This window comes from Desmodus rotundus, chromosome 3, assembly GCF_022682495.2.
Source record: "Desmodus rotundus isolate HL8 chromosome 3, HLdesRot8A.1, whole genome shotgun sequence".
NCBI classification, from domain to species: domain Eukaryota; kingdom Metazoa; phylum Chordata; class Mammalia; order Chiroptera; family Phyllostomidae; genus Desmodus; species Desmodus rotundus.
The window spans coordinates 89,757,042-89,782,802 of record NC_071389.1 but is presented as its reverse complement, the minus strand read 5'-3'; the positions used below and the strand labels follow the sequence as shown (position 1 = coordinate 89,782,802).

The following is a 25,761-nucleotide window of genomic DNA, read 5'->3' as shown; positions in this document are numbered from 1 at the left end:
CTTGGGACCTGGCCCGCAACCCAGGCACGTGCCCTAGCCTGGGAATCCAACCAGCAGCTCTTTGGTTCACAGGCTGGCGCTCAGTCCACTGAACCACACCAGCCAGGGCTTAAACCTTTTATTTTGATGAAGAATTTTTGTACTATTCACATTTTTTAACGTTGTCCTTCAGGCTAATTTTTAAGGTTTTTAGAGACACAGGAACAGGGGCCTATGGACTAAATCCAGCTCACCGTCTGCTTCTGCAAGGCCTAGGCACCCATCTAGGAGGCTAGCACAGTGACTTTTGGAGATCAGTATTGGGTGTCCCTCTTCATCCGCCTTTCCTCCTCCATTCCCAGTGTTGTTGGCAGGGCCTGTACTGGTGGCCACCTACACATTGGCAACTGTTAGTTATAACCAGGCAGCCAGCCATGGAATTTCAGTTGGCAATTCAGGAGTTGCTCAGCCTCCAGCAGGCTGCCCACATTGAGGCTGCGGGGCCCTTGAGAGGAGAGGAAGATAAATCAGGATCCGGGGGTCCCTGGGGCACAAAGTGAAATTGACCTGGGCTACCCTAACACCACCACATGCTGGCCTGGCTCCCCAGGGCCCTTCTCTTCAGGCCAATAGCTCTTTGTGCTGAGTATGTTTCTATTGGTTCCAGATGGCCTACTCCAGACAGTTAGGCCAAGGTAAATCAGAAGTTTCTCTCCTTCATCTACATAATATTTTTGTTTTTGCCTCTTGGCCTACAAAACCTAAACTCTTTACTCTCTCGTCATTTACAGAAATAGTTTGCAGACCTGTGCACTAGAATATCACAAGTCTAGTTTTTTTCAGCTATTCTGCAGTTCACATGACTTAAGTAAGCTATTTAATGGCAAAGTTTTATTGTGGAATCTTAGTTCTTGACAGTCCTTGTCTTTGATAAAGAACTATGAAATTCTTAAATGATAAGTCTGATTTAGTTACCAGTCCTCGTCAGTACTTCTGCTTGTCCTTACTGCATCCCCACCTGGTTCCGAGGATAGTGTGTGTCTTATGCCAAGTAAGCTGTTCCACTTTGTTGCTGGTCCTTTCCCTCCCACTGCCTCTAGGACATGGTGCCTCTGGTCCTCTCTACCTCTCCTGTATCATTGGTTTCTCTCCCTGGATCTTCCTCTCAGCCTATAAAGGTGGGCATGGTTCCTCCTTCAAAAGGTTGTCTTTCTTACCGATAGGTACTACTGTACCATTCTTTGTCCTTTCCCACAACTGACTGAAAGAGTTGTCTGCACTCTCTGCTTCTACACATTCTCTCATTCCCTCTCCAGTGCATTCTGGGCCATCTCCTGTTGTGGCCCATGCTGAAACTGTTCTCACTGAGATAAGTATGATCTTGTTGTTGTCAAAGCCAGTGGGTTCTTTCAGAGGCGTTTGTAGTATTCCCTTCTTACTCTTTTGTTTTTCCTTTATTACTCTTCAAAAGTTTGTAAGGGCTACAGTGATATCGCTCCTTTGTTCCCTTAAACTGATAATTTGTATCATGTCTCTTTTTATCCTGACCTGTTTAACTAGAGGATTCAATTTCATTGATTTTTTCCTTTTTTAAACGTATATTTTATTGATTATGCTATTACAGTTGTCCCATTTTTTTTCTCCCCTTTATCTCTGTCTGCCCTGAGGGGTGTCTGACCACCCCTCGCAGCAGCATTCCCCCCACTTAGTTCATGCCCATGGGTCGTACATATAAGTTCTTTGGCTTCTCCCTTTCCTATACTATTCTTTACCTCCCCCTGTCTATTTGATGCCTACCAATTATGCTTCTTATTCCGTGCACCTTCCCCCCCCATTTTCCCCTTTCTTCTCCCCACTGATAACCATCCATGTGGTCTCCATTTCTGTGATTCTGTTCCTGTTCTAGTTGTTGCTTAGTTTTTGTTTTTTTAGCTTTAGTTGTTGATAATTGTGAGTTTATTGCATTTTACTGTTAATAGTTTTTGATCTTCATTTTCTTAGATAAGTCCCTTTAACATTTCATATAATAAGGGCTTGGTAATGGTGAACTCCTTTAACTTGACCTTATCTGAGAAGCACTTTATCTGCCCTTTCATTCTAAATGATAGCTTTGCTGGATAGAGCAATCTTGGATGTAGGTCCTTGCCTTTCATGACTTAGAATACTTCTTTCCAGCCCCTTCTTGTCTGTAAGGTCTCTTTTGAGAAATCAGCTGATAGTCTTATGGGAACTCCTTTGTAGGTAACTCTCTGCTTTTCTCTTGTTGCTTTTAAGATTCACTCCTTATCTTTAATCTTGGGTAATATAATTATGATGTATCTTCGTGTATTCCTCCTTGGGTCCAACCTGGCTGGGATTCTCTCAGCTTCCTGGACATGTATGTCTATTTCCCTCACTAGATTGGGGAAGTTTCTTTCATTACTTGTTCAAATAAATTTTCAATTTCTTGTTCTTCCTCTTCTCCTTCTGGCACTCCTATGATTCGGATGTTGGAACATTTAAAGTTGTCCCAGAGGTTCCTAAGCCTCTCCTCATTTTTTTTTATTTCTTCTTTCTTCATTCTGTTCCAGTTGAATGTTTATTTCTTCCTTCTGTTCCAAATTGTTGATTTGAGTCCCAGTTTCCTTCCCTTCACAGTTGGTTCCCTGTATATCGCTATATTGTATATATTGTATATTTTGCTTTATTTCACTTTGCATAGCCTTCACTTCCTCCTTTATTTTGTGGCTCTACTGAATCATTTCTGTGAGCATCCTGATTACCAGTGTTTTGGACTCTACATCTGATAGATTGGCTGTCTCCTCGTTGCTTAGTTCTTTTTCTGGAGTTTTGATCTGTTCTTTCATTTGGGCCATATTTCTTTGTCTCAGTGCACCTGTTACATTATAAGGAATGGAGCCTTAGGTATTCTCCAGGGTGGGGCAACCCTCTTTGCTGTATTTTGGCTTTGTCTGTGGGGGAGGGGTCGGAGAATGAACAATACTGCTTGCTCAGCTCTCACCCCACTTTCAAGAGACTGGAAGTTTCTCCCAACACCACAACCCCCACAGGTTTTTACAGCCAGAATTTCTGACGCTTTATTTTGCCCAAGCTGGAACCCTGGGTTGTACAGTCTGTCTTGCTCCCCTATTGTTCCTCCCAGTTTATCCACACACGAATGTGGGACCACCTGGTCTGCCAACCACCTCATTGCTGCATGTCCTCCTGCCCCAGCTGCCCGTCATTGCCCCTCCTACCAGCCTGGATGAATGTTTCTTCTTTAACCCCTTGATTGTCAGACTTCCATACAGTTCAATTTTCTGGCAGTTCTGGTTGTTTTTTGTTTTTAAATTGGTTGTTTCCTTCTTTTGGTTGTGTGACGAGGGGACGTGTATCTACCTACACCTCTATCTTGGGTAGGACTCCGTTTATTTTTATTGATTTTTGAATTTTTATTTTGTAATAGTTATACATACAGTATAGTATATTTAACAAGTATACCTTATCAGGTATTACACCATACAAGAACATTCCCAATATTATGTCAGTGTTATTGGTTAATAGAGGGGTTGTTTTTCATTCTTTAATACTCTAATTACTAACCCCTTGCTGGTTAGTAATGGTGTTAGTAGTTGTGTTGTATAGCTTGTAGCTTGTCTTTGGCTCTCTTTGTGGACAGAACTATTTAATTTAAAGTAAGGAAATGTTACAATGTTTTATTTTCTCATTAGCTTAGTGAATTTTATTTGTTTTTACATTTACCAAACTGTCAATTACTTTGCTTACTTTTCCTTTTCTCATCTCAGACATTCCTTCTAAGATCTTCTTTCTCTATCCTGAAGTTATTCTTTAGACTTTCTTTAAGGGCAGGTCTGGTAATAGTGCACTCAGTTGTTATCCAAGAATGTGTTTTATGTCACCCTTACTCTTGAAAGATTGTTTGGCTAAGAATACAAATATCAATGAAAAAATATTTTCTCAAATATTACACTGTCTTCTGCTTTCCTTAGTTGCTGTTGAGAAGTTTTGTCAGTCTAATTTTCCTTCCTCTGGAGTGATGTGTCTTGTATCTGCCTGTTGTTCAGATTTTCTGTTTTTCTTTGATATGTTGCTGATTTACCATTCTGTTTCTATGTGTGCCTTCTTTTTATTTCTCTTATTTGGATTACATTTTACTTTTGTCTGTGGATTCTTATCTTTTATCACTTCTGAAAATATTCTCGCCTGTTCCTTTCAAATATTTCATGTCTGCTATTCTTCTTTCCTTCTTTTCTTGGACTGATTGGACTCTGTAGACCTTATCTTTCCATCTTCCCTATCTCTGGTTCATCTTCTTATCTCTTGGTGTGGTGTTCTACATAATTTTTAAAGCTTTCTCTTCTAGTTTTCTAGTTTTTTCATTGGCTTTGTAAAGATTCTGATTGCTTTGTAATCTTAGATTAGGAGTGAATGCTTATTCTTACTTTGGAAACAAACAGAAAACCAATGAGCATTGTTGAGATTGCTTTCCTTCACCAGTATGTGCATTTGCTGCTCTTGGGAAGCACAGGGTCAGACCAGGTCAGGGCCATTTTCATCTCAGCTTAACCCAGGGATCTCAGCTTCAGCTCTACCCTCCCAGCCCCAGTGATAGTCACTTTCCCCCCAAAGGCAGCCCTGCCTTTCAGTAGTCTTACCACTCCTTGTTCTACTTTCAGGGCTCGCTTTCTTTTACACATACACACACAAGCGCGCACGTACTTATAATCTAGTCCACTAATTACTGCAACTCTAATAATGCAACAAAAACTATGTATTATAAAGATCTAGTTGTTCCACTGTAAGAGGACCTTTCAGAAGGTGTGGTCTGCTATATAGCCAAAAGTAGAAATATCTACAGGGAAATTTTTAAATTTATTTTTTTAAATCCCTGCATTCCCTTTTTCCCTCTGGTAATCACAATAGTGTTATCTGTGTTTATGAAGTTGTTTTGTTTTGTTTTTCTTGCTTAATCCCTTTACCTTTTTCACCCAGCTCTCCCAACTCTCCTCCCCATTTCTGACAGCTGTCAGTCTGTTCTCTGTATCAATGAGTCTGTTTCTGTTTTGTTTGTTAGTTTTTTTTATTCATCATATTCCACAAATGAATGAAATCATATGGTATTTGTCTTTCTCTGACTGGCTTATTTCACTTAGCATAATGTTCTCCAGGTCCATCCATGCTGTCGCAAAGGGTAAGATTTCCTTCTCTTTTACAGCCGAGTAGTGTTGCATCTACAGGGAATTTCTGACTGGCCATCTTCACACCCTCTTGCTAGCACCTCTCTCCATTCCCCTCTCTACAACTCTCCTTTTTCTTCTTCCCAAACCTCCTCCTACCTCTTAACTTTCAGGTTTCTCTCTATACCCCTTTCTGAAGTCTTTTCACTTTTGCACAGAGAATTCCAGCTCTCCTCAGCCTCTGTATTCAATTCTGGGCACACCTCTGCAGAGTTAAACCAGTCAGCAGAAGAAAGGCAGGCACTATAACAGGATCTTCCTTCCTTAGAAGGCAGTTATACTTGTAAGTAGCAGTTTTTCCTCCATTTCATTATTTCCATTTAGGTGTCTGCCTGGTGTTTGGCACACTGTCTGGAATGCTAAGCTGTTGTTCAGTATGAATTCATATCATTATGTCATGGTATCTTTAAGGTGCACCTTGTAGCATAAGCACTGTGTTAAAAGCTCTACATGAGCAATTTTTAATATGCTCAGGAGGATTAGAATCTTCATCTCACTGCCTTTAAAATATGGAAAAGATTAGGCTAAGGAATTGAATGTGTTTACTTATTTTAAAGGTGTTTTTTAGCTATTCCTTTTCTCATATAGTGAAGCCTCTATAGTATAGTTTGAAGTTAGTAGTTAGCCTTTTATACCCATATTTCCTCAGTAGAAGAAATTAAAATAAATAATTTGTGTGCATTTCTCAATGTACATAAATGCAATTTGGAAATAAAAACCCCTCTCTTGTAAATAATGTATCTCTTACTCAAGTGACCCTAATTAAAGAAATGTCTTTTTTTATCATATACCTTTAACAGAATGCATTAAATGCAGATCTAATTTCTTGCACTTTGTAGGAATTTGTTGTGTGCTATTTTGTACCAAGCACTGGTTTAGGCCCTGGGGGTACAGTGGGGAACAAAACATAGCCCAGTCCCTTACACTGAGGCTTACATCCTAGTGGAGAGACAGACTCTCAGCCACTGACATAAAAAACACTGCAAAGTAGTGGTACCTTGATGCGGATCCTGGCCCGCAGGTCCAGTGTTGTGGCTGCAGTATACAAATACACAGGGACTACAGAAATGCTGTGGAGAAAAAGGGATGGCATGGCCACTCTCTAAGTGAGAGAGGGTGAGAGGGCTAGAGAAAGCTGACCCCTCCCTGGACAGGCTTTTATTGTTTTTCTGGGCACATTACATGGAGGATGGTCCTCATTTACTATGCACAGGTTCACCACAGGTGATTACCTTTTAAGGACAACAAAGGACAGAATACTGCTAATTACTTCAAAGAGAAGGATGTTACAGCTCAAGGGGGAAACTGCTCACACTCCATACTTGGGTGGTTTAGCACAGACTTTAGGAAGTTAAAGATACTCAGTAAACATTTGCTTCCTCAATTCAAGGTGAGGGAGTTTTAGCAAGAGCAAGTCTCATAGCAGTCTAGGTACAATGCAGGCCTGATTTCCCACAGGAGAACCTATCCATGGACGTGGGTCCTGCCCGCTAAACTCACTCCCCACTGGCTTTTCCGAGTAGGGGCTGAGCCACATTTCCCACGCTTGGAACAGTTCCCCACAGTACCTGCTAAGCACAATAGCTGGAGGGAGGGTGTTCAGGAAGGCAAGGCCTCACTGCCCTGGATGAAGTGAGGAGTGAGCCCTACAGAAACCTGGGGAAGCATTCCAGGCAGACAGAAGAGCAAGTAATGGCTTTGAGCTGCACTGTGCTTAGAATATTTAAAGATAAACTTTAGTATGACACTAAACCTATTATTTTCACACTTCTATTTTTCAGGTATCCGAGATGTTTCTAAGTGGAGTGAGAAAACAAAAAAGCCTCTAGAAACCCTATATGGGTATGAGTACTTTGCCAAAACCTGTGAAAAGTGGGTGGATGGCATAAAACAGTTTAAACATCTTCCAGATGGTAGGTTACATGAACTGTTTAATGGTTCCTTTGCTGATTATAAAGGTTGCTTGAATTCCTCCCCTGATGTTCCAGAATTCCTCAGGGTTTAATGCACTCACCCGCTATCCTTACACCCTGATGTGTGAACAGAGAACACTAGTGACTATATACAATACAAGTTCTTAGTATTAAGTCCACCTTTAACTAGAGACAGGTTGTATACAGTGTGAAGGTTTATGATGTTGAGTCTTTAATAGTAGACTGTTCTTTTTTCCTTCTATTCCTTTGTGTGTGATGACAAAATAATTCTCCAGAAGCCTCAAATAGTCTTTATTTTCTAATTTCAGAATGAGTAATTAGAAACAAACAAGCTACAACATATACCATAATTTTTTCTTTTTCCACATTTAGACAAGTTACCCTCAGACAAAGAAGGGACTTTCTGTCATGACCTTTAGCCCCAGCAGCATTAGTATGAGGAAGAGTGTTCACTTCTTTTTCCACCTTCAGAACTAAGTTATATGACTTTAGCCCTAATCTATGTCTCCCTGTCTTTATCTGAAAAATTGATGTGCTGTCCAATTACAGTAAAAATTAACATCTTTAAGAAAAAATCTAAAAGTATTTTATATAAATATTTACATTTTTAATGTCTCATTTTTTTTTAATTGCTGAAAGAATTAAAAGTAGCTAAAATCTAATCTTGAAGCACATTCAGTTATAAAATTGTTGCGATTGAAGGATCAATTTGATGTGTTAACTAATAATTTCCAGAACGAGTCATCTGTCAAAACCTTCACAACAAACAGGACATTTGGAAAAGTTACTATCTTGGCTTAAGTTTAAAAGAGCAAATATATCCTGTGCAAATGCAGTACCCACTCATAGAAATAGGTCCCTGGAATCTGTTTCCCTTGGCTTTTAAAGCAAACAAAAAAAATTGCTATAAAACAAGATCTGAGACAGTTCTGCATTAAAGAAGGCAACTTTGTGAAGTGTAAACTTCTATATTTTCTTGAAGAGAGTAGGGAAAAACGTCAGATTGCCCATAGGTAGAAGAAGAATTAATGAGTTAAAAAATATGTCCTGTATTTGTTAAAATTAAAAACTTGTGCTCTGCAATAGACACCATCAAAAGAATGAAAAGACAAGCCACAGACTGGGAGAAAATATATATAAAAGACCCATGTGATAAAGGGCTGTTATCCAGGATATACAAAGAACTCTTGAAACTGAACAATAACAAAACAACCCAATTCAAAGATGGACCAAACAGAAATGAGATCCCACTCTCCACCTATTAGAACAGCCACACAAGGAGAACCAAGATGGCAGCGTAGGTGGACACACTGCGCCTCCTCGCACAACCAGAGCTGACGGAAAATCGAACAACAGGGAAGTCCGACACCAAGTAGATAAAAAGTAAACATTCATCCAGACCTGTAGGAGGGGCGGAGACGGGGAGCCAGGGCGGAGAGGACTCGAGTTGCCGTGGCGGGACGAGACTGGCGGAGTGTGGGACGAATGGGGCAGGCAGTCTGACCACTGGCAGACCCTGCAGCCCCACACTCATGCACAGATAAACTGGGATGAATGGAGGGGAGCGAGGCAATCCGAGTAACCCAGGGCTCCAGCGTGGGGAAATAAAGCCTCAAACCTCTGATTGAAAACGCCCGTGGGGGTTGGGGCGGCAGCAGGAGAGACTCCCAGCCTCACAGGAGAGGTTGTTGGAGAGACCCACAGGGGCCTAGAGTGTGCACAGGCCCACTTACTCGGGAACCAGCACCAGAGGGGCCCAATTTGATTGTGGGAAGCAGAGGGAGTGGCTGAAACCCGGTGGAGAGTAGAGGGGGCGCCATTGCTCCCTCTCGGCCCCTCCCCCATGTACAGCATCACAGCGCAGCAACCAGCGTTACCCCGCCCCTGTGAACACCTAAGGCTCCGACCCTTAAAGTAACAGCCTCGACAAGACAAAAAAAAAAAAAAAAAAAATGGCCCAAATGACAAAACACTTCAAAGCTCCAGAAAAAAATACAACTAAGCGAGGAAGAGATAGCCAACCTATCAGATGCACAGTTCAAAACACTGGTTATTAAGATGCTCACAGAATTGGTTGAATTTGTTCGAAAAGTAGATGAAAAAATGAAGGCTATGCCAAGAGAAACAAAGGAAAATGTACAGGGAACCAATAGTGATGCAAAGGACACTGGGACTCAAAAATCAACAGTGTGGACCAGAAGGAAGAAAGAAACATCCAACCAGAAAAGAATGAAGAAACAAGAATTCAGAAAAATGAGGACAGGCTTAGGAACCTTTAGGACACCTTTAAATGTTCCAACATCCGAATTATAGGGGTGCCAGAAGGAGAAGAAGAAGAACAAAAACTTGAAAACTTATTTGAACAAATAATGAAGGAGAACTTCCCCGATCTGGCAAGGGAAATAGACTTCCAGGAAGTCCAGGAAGCTCAGAGAGTCCCAAAGAAGCTGGACCCAAGGAGGAACACACCAAGGCACATCATAATTACATTACCCAAGATTAAAAATAAGGAGAGAATCTTAGAAGCAGCAAGAGAAAAGGACACAGTTACCTACAAAGGGGTTCCCATAAGACTGTCAGCTGATTTCTCCAAAGAGACCTTACAGGCAAGAAGGGACTGGCAAGAAGTATTCCAAGTCATGAAAGGCAAGGGCCTACATCCAAGATTACTGTATGTAGCAAAACTATCATTTAGAATGGAAGGGAAGATAAAGTGCTTCTCAGATAAGGTCAAGTTAAAGGAGTTCATCATCACCAAGCCCTTATTATATGAAATGTTAAAGGGACTTACCTAAGAAAAAGAAGATAAAAAATATGAACAGTAAAAATGACAGCAAACTCACAGTTATCAACAACCACACCTAAAACCAAAAGAAAAGCAAACTAAGCAAACAACTAGAACAGAAACAGAACCACAGAAATGGAGATCACATGGAGGGTTATCAATAGGGGATTGGGAGGGGGAGACAGGGGGGAAAGGTACAGAGAATAAGTAGCATAAATGATAGGTGGAAAATAGACAGGGGGAGGGTAAGAATAGTGTAGGAAATGTAGAAGCCAAAGAACTTATAAGTATGACCCATGGACATGAACTGTAGGGGGGGAATGTGGGAGGGAGGGGGTGGGCAGGATGGAGTTGAGTGAAGGGGCGGAAAAGGGACAACTGTAATAACATAATCAATAAATATATCAAAAAATTAAAATAAAATAAAATAAAAAAGAACAGCCACACAGAGGAATTTCAGGACAATGAAAATGCGCTCTCTACAACACTATACTAGATACATGTCATTACACGTTTGTCAAAATCCACAGGATGCACAACGCCAAGGGTGACCCCTGAGGCAAATTACGGACTTCGGGTGACGATGATATATCAATTGAGGCTCACTCACTGTGAAAATGCACCACTTGGGCGTGTTAGTAGTGGGGGAGGCCACGTGTGGGGGCAGTCTCTGTACCTTCCACTCAGTTTTGCTGTAAACCTAAAACTCTAAAAAATAAAGAGAAATGGAGTGAAAAAAATGTCATGATACAAAGGATCTAGCAGAGTGTCAATCATCTTACAGCAAGATTGTTAATGAGCTACTTATCTCCTTCTGTACTAGTTAATTTGAGAGGAGCCCTTTTTCTTGGTTGTACCCTCAAGTTTAAGGATGCCCACACCTAGCACAGGGACTGACTGCACAGATTTGGAGTTAGACAGGCCTGGTGTGCATTCTGGTTTTGCCACTGGCTTGCTGTTAGAATGGATTCAGGCAAATCACTTAGCTTCTCTAAGCTGCAACTTCCTGTCTGAGAACTAGGGATACTAATAACTACCTCATAAAGCTGTTTTGAGGACTAAATGTGTTGTATCTTCAGCTTTGGTACAGTACCAAGCACAGAGTAAGTGCTTAATAAAAGTACTTGATTTACAAATACTTGTACATACTAAATTAATTAAAACATGTAACTACCATAAGTGTTTTATGGGTATTAAATAATTTGAACAGTTCCTAACACATAGTGAGCACTCAGCAAATGCCAGCTTTAATTATCTGAGTATACAGTTGGCAGATGTGTGTCATCTCAGGAACAGGAGGGGGTCATCTTCAGAGACCTAGAGAAGTATTACCCTGGTCTACCTGTCACCTTCTCATTCAAACCCCCAACTGAAGAGGAAGGGACAATGCCCCCCGGGCTGGCTCCCAGCTTTCTCAGAGCTGCCATGCTTTCTTTTTGACACAGGCCGGGGAAGGCAGGCGGAAGAAGGAGCTGGCTCTGTGGAGTACCGGCTGGGTGTCAGCGGTACTATGGCATCTTTTAGTCCCTTGGCCACCCAGGGGACTGTGATTTATTCCCCTTCGACCAGAGGAGAAGGCCGAAACTCAAGTGGCTAAGGAACCAATAAAACTTCACAGGTGGGAGGTGGTGGGGAACAGGAACTTAGAAATGTTGCTGTGCATGGGAGTGAATCTTCTAATCTTCCAAACGTGTATCAGTCAGGAATGTGAGAGAGGCAGGAGGGATGAGGAGGAGCTGTAAAGTGTAACTTCATTGTGAGGCATATGAGGTCTGAGGGCTAGCTGGGACCCCAAGGACCAGTTAAGACATTATTTCCCAGGAGGAGCTTATCAGATGGCCAAGCACCTACTGTGGTTTTGCAAACCGGGAACTGCCTCTATGTCATATAAAGAGCTGTGGGGTTTTGTTTGTTTTTCTTACTGTTTTACATGAATTTTTAATTTAAATCAGGCAAAACTGCTTGTTCACTAATAGAGTTTTAAAATAAAATTTTAAAAAACAGCAGAGAAACAGAAAGGGAAACCCAAAGAAGGGTAGAGCTGGTAGGCCCCTCACATCCCATCTAATTTAATGCACTGGGTCACTGAGGTCCAAAGAGAGGTACCACTCGCCCCAGCTCTCGGCTTCTCCTTACCTTGTGAAATGGTCATCTTAAAGCTCCTCCCCGTACATTTGTTTTGCAGGGAACATCTGCCGGCACTTGCTGCCCCTGGTTCAGTGCCCCACCTTAATTGTGCATGGTGAAAAGGATCCTCTAGTCCCGCGTTTTCATGCTGACTTCATACACAAACACGTGAGAGGGTCACGGTAAGTCCAGTCTCCGTTCCATCATTCTGTGCCTCTAGGGCTTCTGAAGAAAATGGGAGAAGCTATAATAACAAAAAGAAAGATGAAGGTTGGGATCTTTTAAGGTGGATCCCACCCACATTTTGCCAATGACAATAAGCAGTACCACTGTATACAGGGTACAAGAGACACAGGGAACAAAAGGAGCCCTGATTTGTGGGGAACCAGTAATCGCAAGGAAGGGGATTCTCAGGTAAATATCTCTTGTCCTTGCTGTGAACTGTGCTAATACATACTAAGTTCTGTGACACTGGTGATGGGTTAGAGTCATAGGAATCATTGTTAACTAAAACAATTTTGTATACTTTCCAATTTTAACACTATTATTACAAAAGGACTACCTTTCCAATAAGGAAAATCTGTGAAACCAAAAGAAGGAAACAAATAGCCTTTTGCTTGTTACTAGCACTCTTGTGTGTTTCTCCTTTTATTTTTAACACAGAAATAATCATATTCTATATTCAACTCTGATGCTGCTTTTTTCCACTTAAAATTATGTTCTAAATTTTTTTGTGTGTTATTTTAGCCTTAAATTTGTACATATCAGATGATTAAATTGTTATTCAGAATTATAAAATTCCAGTATATACCAAACCATGTTGGTGGCTCACCTGATTAAATAATAGATACATGTTGCTTATTCTTTGCATTCTTGTTTCTGCCAGCCAGCTTTGGGCATCACTGAAACTTATGTGTCAGCAAAATTTTTGTTTTTCATTTCCATATATTTTTGTATGGAGAACAGAAATTTATATTTTAAATATTTTGGCTGACACGGGAGCAAGCTTTTGCCAGTCCAAATATATAGCCAGCTATATCAAGATGAAAATTCAGAGTTGAATACATTCAGTATCTCCCTCACATGCAATGGATGCATGTCCTGAAGGAGAAAATGAGGTGTGACTGGAAGATAGTGACCTCATTTTTTAACAATTATACTGGAAAATAAAGACCCAGGTGAGCCTTGACCCCTTCAATGACTATGTATTAATTTCAGAGATCCTGTCATCACTCACGACATCTTTGCTATGGGATTCTTTTGAAATTGACCTTTATTAGCAGCCTGAGAAAATCCTTCCTTCCTCACTCACTCTCTCATTTTTCTCTTACTCCTTCTGTTCCTTCCTCTCTCTCTTTCTCCCTCGCTTCCTCTCTCTCTCTCTCCCTCTCTCCTTTCCCTCCATGAGCCAATTTATGATGCCTGCTGTGGGCCAGCGCTGCCCTGAGAGCTCCCAGAGTTCAGCAGGGAAAGCAGATGCAGAAACAGTCCACTACTTCCTAATCATACTATTCCATCTGAGTTTCTCAGAGAATATTTAAGTATGGGGAGCATGCTTCTTATTCTATAGTAAGATATAAGTATCATAAATCTATATAATTTCTATATTTATATAGCATTTTATATTTTAAAAGGCATTTTACATACAAAATCTAATTATACTTTACAAATATGAAAAACAAATATTTCTTATGAAAAAGAACTATTGGCCCCATTTTATAGATGAGAAAATAAAAGCTGAGATGTTAAGTAATTTCCCAGGGTTGCATAGCCTATTAGAGACAAATCCTGGGTTTTCTCCCTCCTATTTTAGAGCTTTTCCCCTACAGCACAGCTGCCTCTCACAAACATACTCGTATTTTAATATGACGGTAAGATGTCTGCATTATATACTCGCTGATCTGGCCAATTGTTTTCTAGCATCAGAAATGACAGGTTTTTGTTTGCTGACTCTCACAGTGAAGACGTGTGTTCCCCTGGAGAGCCAGGTTCAATAAAAGTCAGTCTGCAAGAAAGTTTAATGTAAGAATTCTGTTTCAAACCCATCTCCTAACAACAGGGTACATCAGCATGGTAGAAAAACATTCCCTCACTTTTAGATGTTAATGTTTCAGCAGGCTATTTTATGGAAGGTCATTTTCTTAGAGCAATATTCCATGGAATAAATCAGTTGAAGGTAAAGTGTTATTAGCAGTGATTGTCTAAAACTGGCTTGCATTTTACATCTACTACCTTCCTCTCCTACCACAGTCCTTTATGTTGGACATGAATTTGCCTAAAACAGGTGTGGCTTATTGTGAACCCAACAAAAGGAAGTTGGACTCCTTAAGCGCCGGAGTCCTGCTGTGGTGCCGCACACCAGGCCCCTTGTCAGCATGGCGCAGCAGTTCCGGCTGTAGCCAGCTCCAGTGAACTCAGTATTTTACTACCTTGCCAGGAACGTTTATCCCTAAAGCTTAAGCCACAGTCTGTCCCTCAAAGATTTTACCAACAAACAGATAGCATATACGAAGCCAGTGCCTTTCTCTCCTCAGAAGGAGGCTAATGAAGGGTGGGGTTGTTCAGCAGGCCTGCTCCCTGCTCATCTTAATTTGTCTCTGTCATTTCTCTCTATAGGAGAAGAATGATGGAATCTCTTGGAAGCAAAGTGGTGTTAGAGATCATTCAAGTTGACTGTTTTAAAATTTATATTTAGGCAATTGAACCCTTCCTCCTAACAAACTCATATAAAAGTAAAAGTTGTTCTTATTACAACAGTGATGGGGAGCAGACCCTGCCCCTTAGATTCTCCTTGTCCTGCCCCAGCCTCTGTGCATCCCCTGCTTGTCCAGCCCTCCTTCAGAAGTGGAAAAGCACTGACATCACTCACCGCCTGTCTAGCTAGTCAGCCTCTGCTTGGGTGTCTCGTTTAACCAGACATGCATCACCCATGAGGCCAGCCCCAGCTTGTTTTCAGAGAGTTTGCATTGAGCAGAGGTTGGCACCCATCAGACTCTTTGGAGTTAGGGTGGATGGGCCCCGGGAAGCAGTGGGACTCACATCTCAGAGGAGGTTGTGACTACATAGCTGGTTGAACCGCGTGTCTGCTCATTATGTATATTAGTCTGCTAGGGCTGCTACAATGAATACCAGAGACTGGGAGGCTTAAATAATACAAGTTTATTTTCTCACAGTTCTGAAGGCTGGAAGTCTGAGATCAAGGTGTCTGCAGAGTTGATCTCCTCTGAGGCCTCTCTCCTTGGCTTGCAGATGGCCGCCTTCTCCCCGTGTCCTCACATGGTCTCCATCTCTGTGTCCGTGTCCTGATCTCTTCTTATAAGGACACCAGTCATATTAGGGTGGGCCCTAACATCCTCATTTTAACTTAATTACCTCTTTTTTTTTAAATCCTCACCCAAGGACAAAGGTCTTTTTTTTTTTTTATTGCTTTTTCAGAGAGAGAGGAGGAAAGAGAGAAATATCCACTCAGAGAGAAGCATTGATTGGTTGCCTCCCATTTGTTCCCTGACAGGGGATCAAACCCACATCTTAGGCATGTGCCCTGACCAGGAATCAAATTCACAACCTTTTGGTTACAGGACCATGCTCCAACCAACTGAGCCACACCAGCCAGGGCAACTTAATTACCTCTCTAAAGACCTATATCCAAATAAGGTCACACTCTGAAGTACTGTGGGTTAGGACTTCAACATACAAATTTTGGGAGGATGCAGTTCATCTCATTATAGTATGTTTCTAGGGAGATGCTCAGATGTCAGGACTTACAGGCCCCGCAGAGGTCAGGGTCTGGACTTGAGACCCAGCTGCAAATGACCAGCACTCTGCCTGGAATCCTCTACCCCTCACCTGCTTTGCTTGCCTAGCCAAGTGTACTCATCCTTCAGGTTGCAACTCAAATGTCTTCTCCTCCTCCAATTACTTATCTATCTGAAGCCACACAGCTCCTTATTTAGATCTTTTACAGCTGTTAGCATATGAATTTAGTGTTCCTCCTGTTGAGCATGTCAGTACCTCTCCCAGGATGTAGTGTCGTACCTGCTGAAAGAAAGAGAACGTGAGAGCAAGAGAGGCACATGGGACGAAGCCTCTGTGGATGGCCAGGGGTCACTGACTGGTGCCTCCAAGCCAAAAACTATGGTCAAACTTCACGTTCTGGGGTTGGAGCCAGAGAGCCAGACCAGATAGGAAAGAACGAGGGGTAACATCCATGTGCACAGAGAGCGGCACCTGGGGCCAGTGTCACCCAAAGCAGAGGTGGGAAGTGGAGTCTCGCCTGGGCGGTAGAATCGGTATTTTGGGAACCTGAGCAACATTCACAGCAGCGATGGTGAAGAGCACCAGCAGCGTTCAGGCGGGTTTGAATGCCGGCTCAGTCACTCATTTAGGCAGTGAGCATGTATTTCCGTGCCCCTGTTTCCTTGTCTGTAAAATGTGGGTGCTAGTATCTACCATTGAAAATATTTTTTGAGGAATGAGTGCACATTTGTACATTTAACACGTAAAACTCAGCACACAGTAGCTGCCAGGATAGAGCTTGATAGGTCAGAGGCAAGTTGCCCTCCATCCCAATGTTCAGCATTAGTATAGGAGTATGGGTGTATTTATTAGTCAGGGTTCTCCAGGGAAACAGAACCAATAGGCTACACACACACACACACACACACACACACAGGTTTATTTTCTATAAGGAATAAGGACTTGGCTCATGCAGTTAGGAAGGTTGAGAAGTACAAGATCGTTGGTTGGCAAGCTGGAGCAGAGTCAGGAAGGCGGAGACCCAGGACAGATGAAGCGTAACTCCAGTCTAATTCTGAATGCCCGGGAAACAGGAAGAGCCGATGTTTCAGTGTGAGTCTGAAGGTATGAAAAAGCCCATATCCCTGTTTGGAGGCAGTCAGGCAGGAGCCTACTTTGGTTCTCAAAACAAAAATGCTCACAGACTTACTGGAAACTCTAAGGGTTCATAACTAATTTAGGGTATTATCACATCCAAAGTGGAGAAAAATGCCGCAGCATGTAATTTATGGCCTTGTTCATATCTGTAACTCTCAGAGCTTAATTTGAAGACTGTGGCAGGGTCAACTGAGGAAGGGACGCCAGCGCCATTTCTCCTTTGCTACCTGGGGGTAAAGAGTGAGACCCTAGAAGGGCTGTATCCAGAAGTAAACTGACCACTGGATTTATACTGTGAGGTTAGACATTTTAATTTCTCAAAAGATCTAGAATCACATCTTTTTCTGAAAGTGCCAAATGCGACAAGGGACCTGCACTGGCAAATAGGAACTTCTGTTTACCATCTTGGTGCCCCTTAATTTCCAGCTGAACCATGTGTCGGGTAGTGGAAGATTTCCTACCAATTTTCCTGGAAATGTGGTTGTTTACAAAATATTCTCCGTGGATCATGTGATTGGATCCCTTTGTTATTTGGGTGAGAATCTTGGTCAGCAGTAGAGTTGCTACATCGCCTTCACAGCCTATATATTTCCTCCTGTCTAGTGTGGTACTCTCCCAAAGAGGAACACACACAGGCTTTAAGTATAGTGACTCTCGGGTCAGACCTAAAGGAGGGTGTATTAAAGAACTTGAAATGACCCCCAAAAGGTATCAAGGAGAAGGGCAACTTACTTTATACTCATCTGTCTGTTCATCCACCCATAATTCAGTGCAGGTCCGAATGGAGATGACTCAGAACAGATCTCCCATATTTTTAATGAAAGGGATCTAGTTTTTATTTCCCTAAGACCTAGAGATTACTATAGGAAGAACGCAGACAGCACCGAGGCTGAAAAGAAGGGATTCACTGCTGGTGTTTCTCCTTCCTTATTAGGGATTTGAATGAACCATAGAAATGAGGCAGGACACGTGATAAGCAGCATGGCTGTCTTCAAAGGAGGACTTGCAAGTTGGGCAGATCGGGGTGTCTGCTTAGGAATCCAGCCTAGCACACACTAGAAGATGGGTTTGGCCTCGACATGCCCTTCTGTGACCTTTCAGCATCCTTGGCAGTTGGTTGTCTCCTAAAAACAGAGGCCTTGAGCATCCCTGCAAGCCCTGTTCCTTGTGTAGGGCAACTGGGATCCTATCTTTGGGGTTGATGCAGCTTGCTGTTCTTTTCTGAACAGCATTAAAACTGAATTTGGAACATTCTGGTTACTATAAATGGCATTAACTTTCCTGAGAGCCTGAGAAAGATGCCAACAATATAGCCCATCTTCCTTTCAAGTAAATGATCTTGATTATCTGGGTACCTCCACCCCACCATGTGGTTGGGCTGCAAGGACAGGTGTTCCCAGGGCCCTTTCCCAAGATCCCCCCAGCACTCTGAGAGCTCTCAGACCCCAGGTGCTGAAAAACCAGAGAATTAGGCAACACAGTAATTGGCATTTTGCCCCAATGTAGTCCTTGTAATGTCCAATTGTCATTGTGGACAAGATAGCTGAAGCTTGCACTTATGTCCTATAAGCTTTGTTTAAAACTTTTATTTCTGTACTTTTATAACCAGTAAATGAAATATCACTTCAGAGAAGGATGCCTTTATTCAAAAAATTGCCAACAAGCCACATTTGACCACAACCCTATTGCAAGGAGGAATCCTTGCGACAGAAAAGTTTGTCACAAAAGACATGTAGTGACAGCTGGAGAAAGAGTTGCTGATGCAGGCTGCCCTGCCCACACAGCCCTACGGAACACGTATTCACCCTTTGTCTAGAGGCTTGTATCTAGTTACTCGACGCTCCAAAAATGACAGGGTGATTCTGAACCTTGAACAAGGGTCTGGTGGTGGCTGGAATGATTTGGGTTTTTCCACTACATAGACGCCCCAAGAAGCTCCCTATTCTAACCCAGTGGATTCTGGACATTTTCTATTTTATCGTCTTTCCAACCTTCTCTTAAAAATCAACCTTATTAAAATGAATTTCTTTTTAGCTAACTACCAAATCATATGCCATGTGCCCCGCTCCCACACGGGCTCAGTGAAACCGTCTGTTACACGATATGGTTCCAAGTACAGTGTGCGCTATTCCCGTCAGGTCACCCTCCAGGTTAGTCATAAACTCCATGAGGCTTTTACTCTTCAATATTCAGGAAAGGTTATACTATGTACCTTACATTATCTCCCCAAAAGTGGTCATTCAAAAAATGTGGCAGGTGTTTACTTCAGATTTTCATGTCATGTTAGGGAGGGTAAGAGGTTTTAAAAGGTGTGCCATCAATCATAAGATTTTTCTTTTCAGGTTGCATCTGATGCCAGAAGGCAAACACAACCTCCACTTACGTTTTGCAGACGAATTCAACAAGTTGGCAGAAGACTTCTTACAGTGAATCTGTGACCTGGTGATCCCTCAGCAAGGGGCTTCATCTGCCTGTTGTGGCCTCTGGAACCCACCCCCATGTCACCCTCAGTTCACCCTCCCTCCAGGCTTTCTCTTCCTCCCCACAACTGCTGCTAATCCACTAGGAAAAATGACATTAAAAACATCCTCTAATAGCTACAAAAATTAAATCTTTTTTAACATTAAGTTTTGAATCTTTACCATTGTCTTAAAACATAAATTCTTTATGGTGATTTCTTTATTTGCAAATAAATGTTAGAGGAGTGCTGGTGCTCTGACTGCTGTTCCGGGCGCCATGAGCCCGCGCTGTGCCTTCTCTCTGAGGCACGAGCGCTCTCTGGTCTCTGCAGTTGTCACTGTGCAAAGCAAGAAAAGAAACAGAAGAAAGTCCTTGCCTAAGGTCCTCAATTCTAGATTTTCACAGGATTGCTGTAACCCCAGCAAAGGGAAGAAGGTTGACTTTACCTCAAATCTGTTCACTCCCTTACCTTTGCTGGATTCCTTCACTTTCATACTTTGGGCCAGTGAAGATGAAAAAATATTTTTTATCTCTTTATTAATAGAACTATTAATTAAACATTAAGTATGTGATAACAGAACATGATTTGACTTTGGGTGGTGGACACAATGCAATATATAGATCATGTGTCATAGAAATGTACACTTGAAACCTATGTGATCCCATTAACCAATGTCACCCAAGTATAATTAAAATTTTTTTTAAAGTAGAAATTCTATTGTTATGATTAGTAAATCCATAATCATGATCAAGAAGTATCTAGTGAAAGAATAAAAAGAAAGAAACCACAAGATTTTTAGACACATGCTTTATAATTAGTATAGATATCTTAGATTTTCTGACAGAGGCAAAACTGAGCACCATAGTATACAAATAGAAAGACCATGCTTGATTGAGGACAACAGAAATTCACTAACATTGCACAATGTATTTAAGAAGTTCTTAAGCCTCATCCTCTCCTTCTTCCTCCTCGAACTCCCCCTGTTCGTCGGCCGTGGCGTCCTGGTACTGCTGGTACTCGGACACCAGGTCGTTCATGTTGCTCTCGGCCTCGGTGAACTCCATCTCATCCATGCCCTCGCCCGTGTACCAGTGCAGGAAGGCCTTGCGCCGGAACATGGCCGTGAACTGCTCCGAGATGCGCTTGAACAGCTCCTGGATGGCCGTGCTGTTGCCGATGAAGGTGGCCGACATCTTCAGGCCTCGGGGAGGGATGTCGCACACGGCCGTCTTCACGTTGTTGGGGATCCACTCCACGAAGTAGCTGCTGTTCTTGTTCTGCACGTTCAGCATCTGCTCGTCCACCTCCTTCATGGACATGCGGCCCCGGAAGATAGCGGCCACTGTCAGGTAGCGGCCGTGGCGGGGGTCACAGGCGGCCATCATGTTCTTGGAGTCGAACATCTGCTGGGTGAGCTCAGGCACCGTCAGGGCCCGGTACTGCTGGCTGCCCCGGCTGGTCAGGGGGGCGAAGCCGGGCATGAAGAAGTGCAGGCGGGGGAAGGGCACCATGTTGACGGCCAGCTTGCGTAGGTCTGCGTTCAGCTGGCCCGGGAAGCGCAGGCAGGTGGTGACCCCGCTCATGGTGGCCGACACCAGGTGGTTGAGGTCTCCATAGGTGGGGGTGGTCAGTTTCAGCGTGCGGAAGCAGATGTCATACAGGGCCTCGTTGTCAATGGAGTAGGTTTCATCAGTGTTTTCCACCAGCTGGTGGACAGAGAGGGTGGCGTTGTAGGGCTCCACCACTGTGTCGGACACCTTAGGGGAGGGCATCACGCTGAAGGTGTTCATGATGCGGTCTGGGTACTCCTCCCGGATCTTGCTGATGAGCAGGGTGCCCATCCCCGAGCCCGTGCCACCCCCCAGTGAGTGGGTCAGCTGGAAGCCCTGCAGACAGTCACAGCTTTCTGACTCCTTCCTCACCACGTCCAGGACTGAGTCTACCAGTTCGGCGCCCTCTGTGTAGTGGCCCTTTGCCCAGTTGTTCCCGGCCCCGCTCTGGCCTGCCAGAGGGAAAGGAGAATACTAGACACTAAAACAAGGAATCTCAAGTTGTTACTGTGACGCTGCACTAGTCTCAGAGTAGAAAATTCTTCCCTTTTTATTACTTACAGAAAATTTTTCTTTATCAGTGACACTTAAAAACACTGGAGATCTTAATAGAACAAGTTTAGATCAACGGAGGTTGTTAATGGAACGAAACAATATTCTTAAGAACAGAGGACATTCTATTGGGTTGGCCAAAAAGTCCCCTTACGTTTTTTACGTACAATGGCTCTAGTACTGCTTAGTTGTCTTTAACTTCATTCAAAACAATTTTGTTATATTGTATTGTGATGGCTGTCATATCAGCGTACATTAAAAGTTTATCAAAATTCGTGAATTTTTGTGCAGCCATTTTAATATTGAAGATGGAAGATATGCAACATTTATGCTTTATTGTTTTAAAAAAGGTAAAAATGCAACGAAATGCAAAAAAAGATTTGTGCACTGCATGTAGAAGGTGCTGTGTGACTGAACATGTCAAAAGTGATTTGCGAAGTTTCTTGGTGCTGATATTCTGGCCAAATAATTCTCTGCTGTGGGGCTGTCTTGTGCATTGGAAGATGTTTAGCAACACCCCTGGCCTCTACCCACTAGAAGCCAATAGCAGGACATAGCTGACATACTCAAAATATTGAAATCTATAAAGTTATTGGTAAAAATGAAAAGTGTGTCTTTTATTTTACAGATAAAAACTAAATGGACTTTCTGGCCAACCCAATAAAAAAGTTGAATTAGGTCCCATTAACAGACAAGGGCAAAGGCGCAATGAGATAAGACATCTGACTACTGGTCTCAACCTGTGCCTTCGGCCTTTGCTGCTTGAAAGGGCCACCTGCTGTCACAGATGCTCTGAAGTTACCAGTAGCCTATTGACTCCCCTTTGAAGCTTTTCATTGCCCTTTATGCTTTACCCTTCACACACTGCTCTGTAGTGGGAGGGCTACAGCCGACCCCTGCAGCCTGACACTCTCCTTTGTTGAGCTGTCCAGAGAGTCACCACCCCTGCGCTAGGTGGAATTAGGCCATGGCTCACGCCTACCTGTGCACACATAGATTCCACCTGGGCAGTCAACACTAAAAACTGCGATTTCCACAGTGTTTAGGAAGAAGACTCACTGAGCCAGTTCCCATTGCTCACGACTACATACCAAACACGAAGTTGTCAGGCCTGAAGATCTGGCCAAATGGTCCAGACCTGACAGAGTCCATGGTGCCTGGCTCCAGATCCACCAGGATGGCCCGAGGTACATACTTGTTACCTGCAGGGAACAAGATCTGGATTTAGACCTGCGGTCGACAAAGGAATCAGACAACGGAATGTTCTATGCACCTTTCACAGCCGAATTCATCTGGCAAAACTCCCGCATGTGAGACAAAGTACAAGAATAGGGGAGTGTCTCTGCTTTAAAAAAGAGCCTTGGCTCTGGTGTGGCTCAGTATATTGAGCACTGGCCTATGAACCTAAAGGTCGCCAGTTCAATTCCCAGTCAGGGCACATGCCCGGGTTGCAGGCCAGGTCCCCAGTAGGGGGCACGTGAGAGGCAACCACACATTGATGTTTCTCTCCCTCCCTTCCCCTCTAAGAATAAATAAAATCTTAAAAAAAAAAAAAGAACAAGAAAGAGGTAATGGTCACGCTTAGTCATGGCAAACATGCAGGAATCTTAAGGAACTACCAGCAGTTGATACTTAAAATGAATGCAAGCAGCACTTCTTTGTCATTTGCATGTTCCTAGCACCTTGCATCTGTCCACAGTATGGAAAGCAAGGTTGATAGAAAAGCAAAAAGCATTGAAATAGTCACCAGCAGCTTCATTGTAGTACACGTTGATTCTCTCCAGCTGCAAGTCACTGTCTCCATGGTAACTGCCAGTGGGGTCTATCCCATGCTCATCACTGATGACCTCCCAAAACTGGAAATTTTAAAATATGTTTATCACATGATGGTCTGGCATCATAAATATCAGTGAGGATGGGCCTTTTCTCCCTCTCATGTCCTTGGGATGGTGCCCCTGTGATCAGATGGTGAAGGGAGTCCCAGACAGACCAGGTAGCTGTGCACCCACGTTCCTCCAGCAGAGGCTGCTGAGGGCTTGGAAACCAGCAGAACACCAGCCATATTATGGCGACAGCCTGAAAAGCTGGGAGGGGCACTGCAGGAAGAGGGTGGGCACAGCAGAGCTTCTGGGGCAGCTGTGGATGCTGGGGAGGCTGTCACCCCCAGGCAGGGCTGGTGTCCCGATGCCCCAGCATCACAGCATCTCAGTATGCCAGCTGATGGATGGGTCCTGGCAGGACCCAGATCCAGTTGGATCCCACCCTGTGGCTGCCTTATAGGAATTGGTGTCTCCTGGCACAAATCCCACCCAGCTCTCCAAGCAGTGCAGTTTTATGCCACTGACATCCATATTGGCCTCTGGCCATTGAGCTCAGCGGGCCATGGGTGGGGAAGGGCAGGAGGGAGCCTGGGAGCATGACTGGGGCAGTGAAGGGAGCTGGCCTTGGAGAGGGCACAGGCTCCATTGTGAATCTGCAGCAGGAAAGGGGCGGGGAGGTTGGGGTGGGCAATATGGCGGTTCTGACAGAGACCTCGTCCTTTTTCAGACCTGGCCCACACCCATGCAGCATGCCCGCTGCGGCCTGGCCCAGTGCGGTGGGTAATTGCAGCCCCAGGTCAGTCACTTGCTGCCTGGGAGACAGGAGGCCAGACTGGCATTAAATATTATCATGTCTAGATGGTGCTCGTACTGGGGAAATTATCTAACATTCTCGTCTTTATAACCCAACGAGTAGTCTCTATAACATCTGTCACCTTAATGACACTGCATTTCTTTTCATTCAAACTCTGGGGAAAAAATGACCAAATTATGTTCTACATGAGGCCACTGGATTAATATGGGCGAAGCGTGTATCCAAATGTCAGAGGCTAATACACCCAGAGAAATGCCAACTACATTCAGCTGAAGGGTCGGTTCCGAGAACATTTCAAAGGGCCTTGATTAAAGCAACATACAGCTGCCTCGCCTCGCGTATCGCAGCAGGTGGTGTGGCTTCCTGGCCCCGAAGGCGGCTGCGCCGAAAATGCGCCACTGGGGCTGCGAGCCGCCGCCGCCTCCACCCCCACTTCCCGGCTCCGGCCACAGCCGGAACCGCTGCCCGCCCCCACCTCGCCCGGCCGGTACCCTTGGGGCCCGCTGCACCTCCAGCCCCGGCCCACACAGTCGCGGCCCACCGCCCACTCTCGGCCCCTCTGTCGGGGCGCGCCCACCTTAGCGCCAATCTGGTTGCCGCACTGGCCCGCCTGGATGTGCACGATCTCGCGCATGGTGCCGGCTGCAGGGCGGGTGGAAGCGCTGGGCCTCGGAACTGTGAGCGCCGTTCACACCGGCGAGCTCGGGAACCGGGAGAGCTATCACCGCCCCTCAGCTCCGCCTTTTATACCGACGGCCCCGCCCGCCCTGCATTGATGTAATGGCAGGCGGAGCTGCGGGGCGAGGTGCGCCAGAGACTGCGGCACCACGAGGGGGAGCCGGGGCGCGGTGCGAGGTGCGGGGGCGCTACGGTTGGTAGCCACGCCAGCTGGGTCCGCGGAGTGAACCCAAAACCGCCCCCCGAGGGCCTCAGACCCAGCCAGCCGCTGTCTCCCCAACTCACCCGTGCCCTGCAAAGGGTCATTCAGGAAAGCCGAATCCCTACCCAACCTCGTCCACTCTGGATCCCTGAGACGGGCTGGAGACCTAGGTCCAGCGACCAGAGGGAGTGGCTGCCTCCAAACAGGATTCTTGCCTCCAGGGAGAGGGCGAGAGGCATCCGGCACCCTTTTGGAATAGGGAACCCAGAATTTTCAGTGGGGTCTACAGCAGTTTGCTAAGGTTTCCTGCGTTCTGGGCAGGATCCTGGACTCTGGGCCTCGTTCCTTTTCTATTCGAGGTGGGAATTCACCGCCAATATGAACGCCGGGAGGACCTGCAGGTGGCTGGGAGTGGGGGTTCCCCGGTGAGAACTGATAAGCAAGCAGCTGTCTTCAAGAAAAGCGAGAATGGCAGGGTGGGCGGCTTTTCGCTTCTACGCTTAAGGAAAATGGTCCGTTTGGCGGGGGTAGGGAGAGTGTTAGGAAAAGGGGCACGGTGCTGGGTTTGTTTCATGTCTACTTTGGGTCTTGGTTCTTTGTAAAGGCCACTTAAATGTGGAAAATGCTGCCTGCTTGTTAATCAAAGAGAGGGAGGGGAATGAATGTGAATAGCCAGGCGTCAGCCAAAGTATGTGTGCCTTACATACATCCTCATAGTGACCTTAGAGA

The 25,761-nt window shown here is 44.3% G+C and overlaps 2 protein-coding genes across 5 annotated transcripts in view; one reads left to right on the top strand and one right to left on the bottom strand.

Moving 5' to 3' along the window:
• The window catches only part of BPHL (biphenyl hydrolase like), a 32,611-nt gene extending 13,029 nt beyond the window's left edge, over positions 1–19,582 (top strand). For all 4 annotated transcript variants that reach the window (XM_024552315.4, XM_024552317.4, XM_024552316.4 and 1 more), the window contains 3 exons: positions 6,998–7,129; positions 12,121–12,244; positions 19,298–19,582. In XM_024552315.4, coding sequence (XP_024408083.2) covers positions 6,998–7,129; positions 12,121–12,244; positions 19,298–19,385 — 344 coding nt within the window. In that variant the 3' untranslated portion in view covers positions 19,386–19,582. The remainder of the gene's footprint in view (positions 1–6,997; positions 7,130–12,120; positions 12,245–19,297) is intronic.
• Positions 19,583–20,208: 626 nt separating this feature from the next.
• Positions 20,209–24,880, bottom strand: TUBB2A (tubulin beta 2A class IIa). Its single transcript, XM_024552313.4, has 4 exons — positions 24,730–24,880; positions 23,266–23,374; positions 22,610–22,720; positions 20,209–21,418 (listed from the first exon to the last, which is right to left on the bottom strand). Exons 1-4 carry the CDS (start codon positions 24,784–24,786, stop codon positions 20,358–20,360), a joined length of 1,338 nt encoding a protein of 445 aa, XP_024408081.1. The 5' UTR covers positions 24,787–24,880; the 3' UTR covers positions 20,209–20,357.
• Between the last annotated feature and the right edge of the window lie 881 nt (positions 24,881–25,761).

Coding starts and splice junctions, on each gene's coding strand:
- TUBB2A (XM_024552313.4), bottom strand. CDS start 24,786: ATGCGCGAGATCGTGCACATCCAGGCGGGCCAGTGCGGCAACCAGATT. Junction 22,721..23,265: donor GTACTACAATGAAGCTGCTG/GTGACTATTTCA, acceptor TGTTCCCTGCAG/GTAACAAGTATGTACCTCGG. Junction 21,419..22,609: donor GCCTGACAACTTCGTGTTTG/GTATGTAGTCGT, acceptor TCCCTCTGGCAG/GCCAGAGCGGGGCCGGGAAC.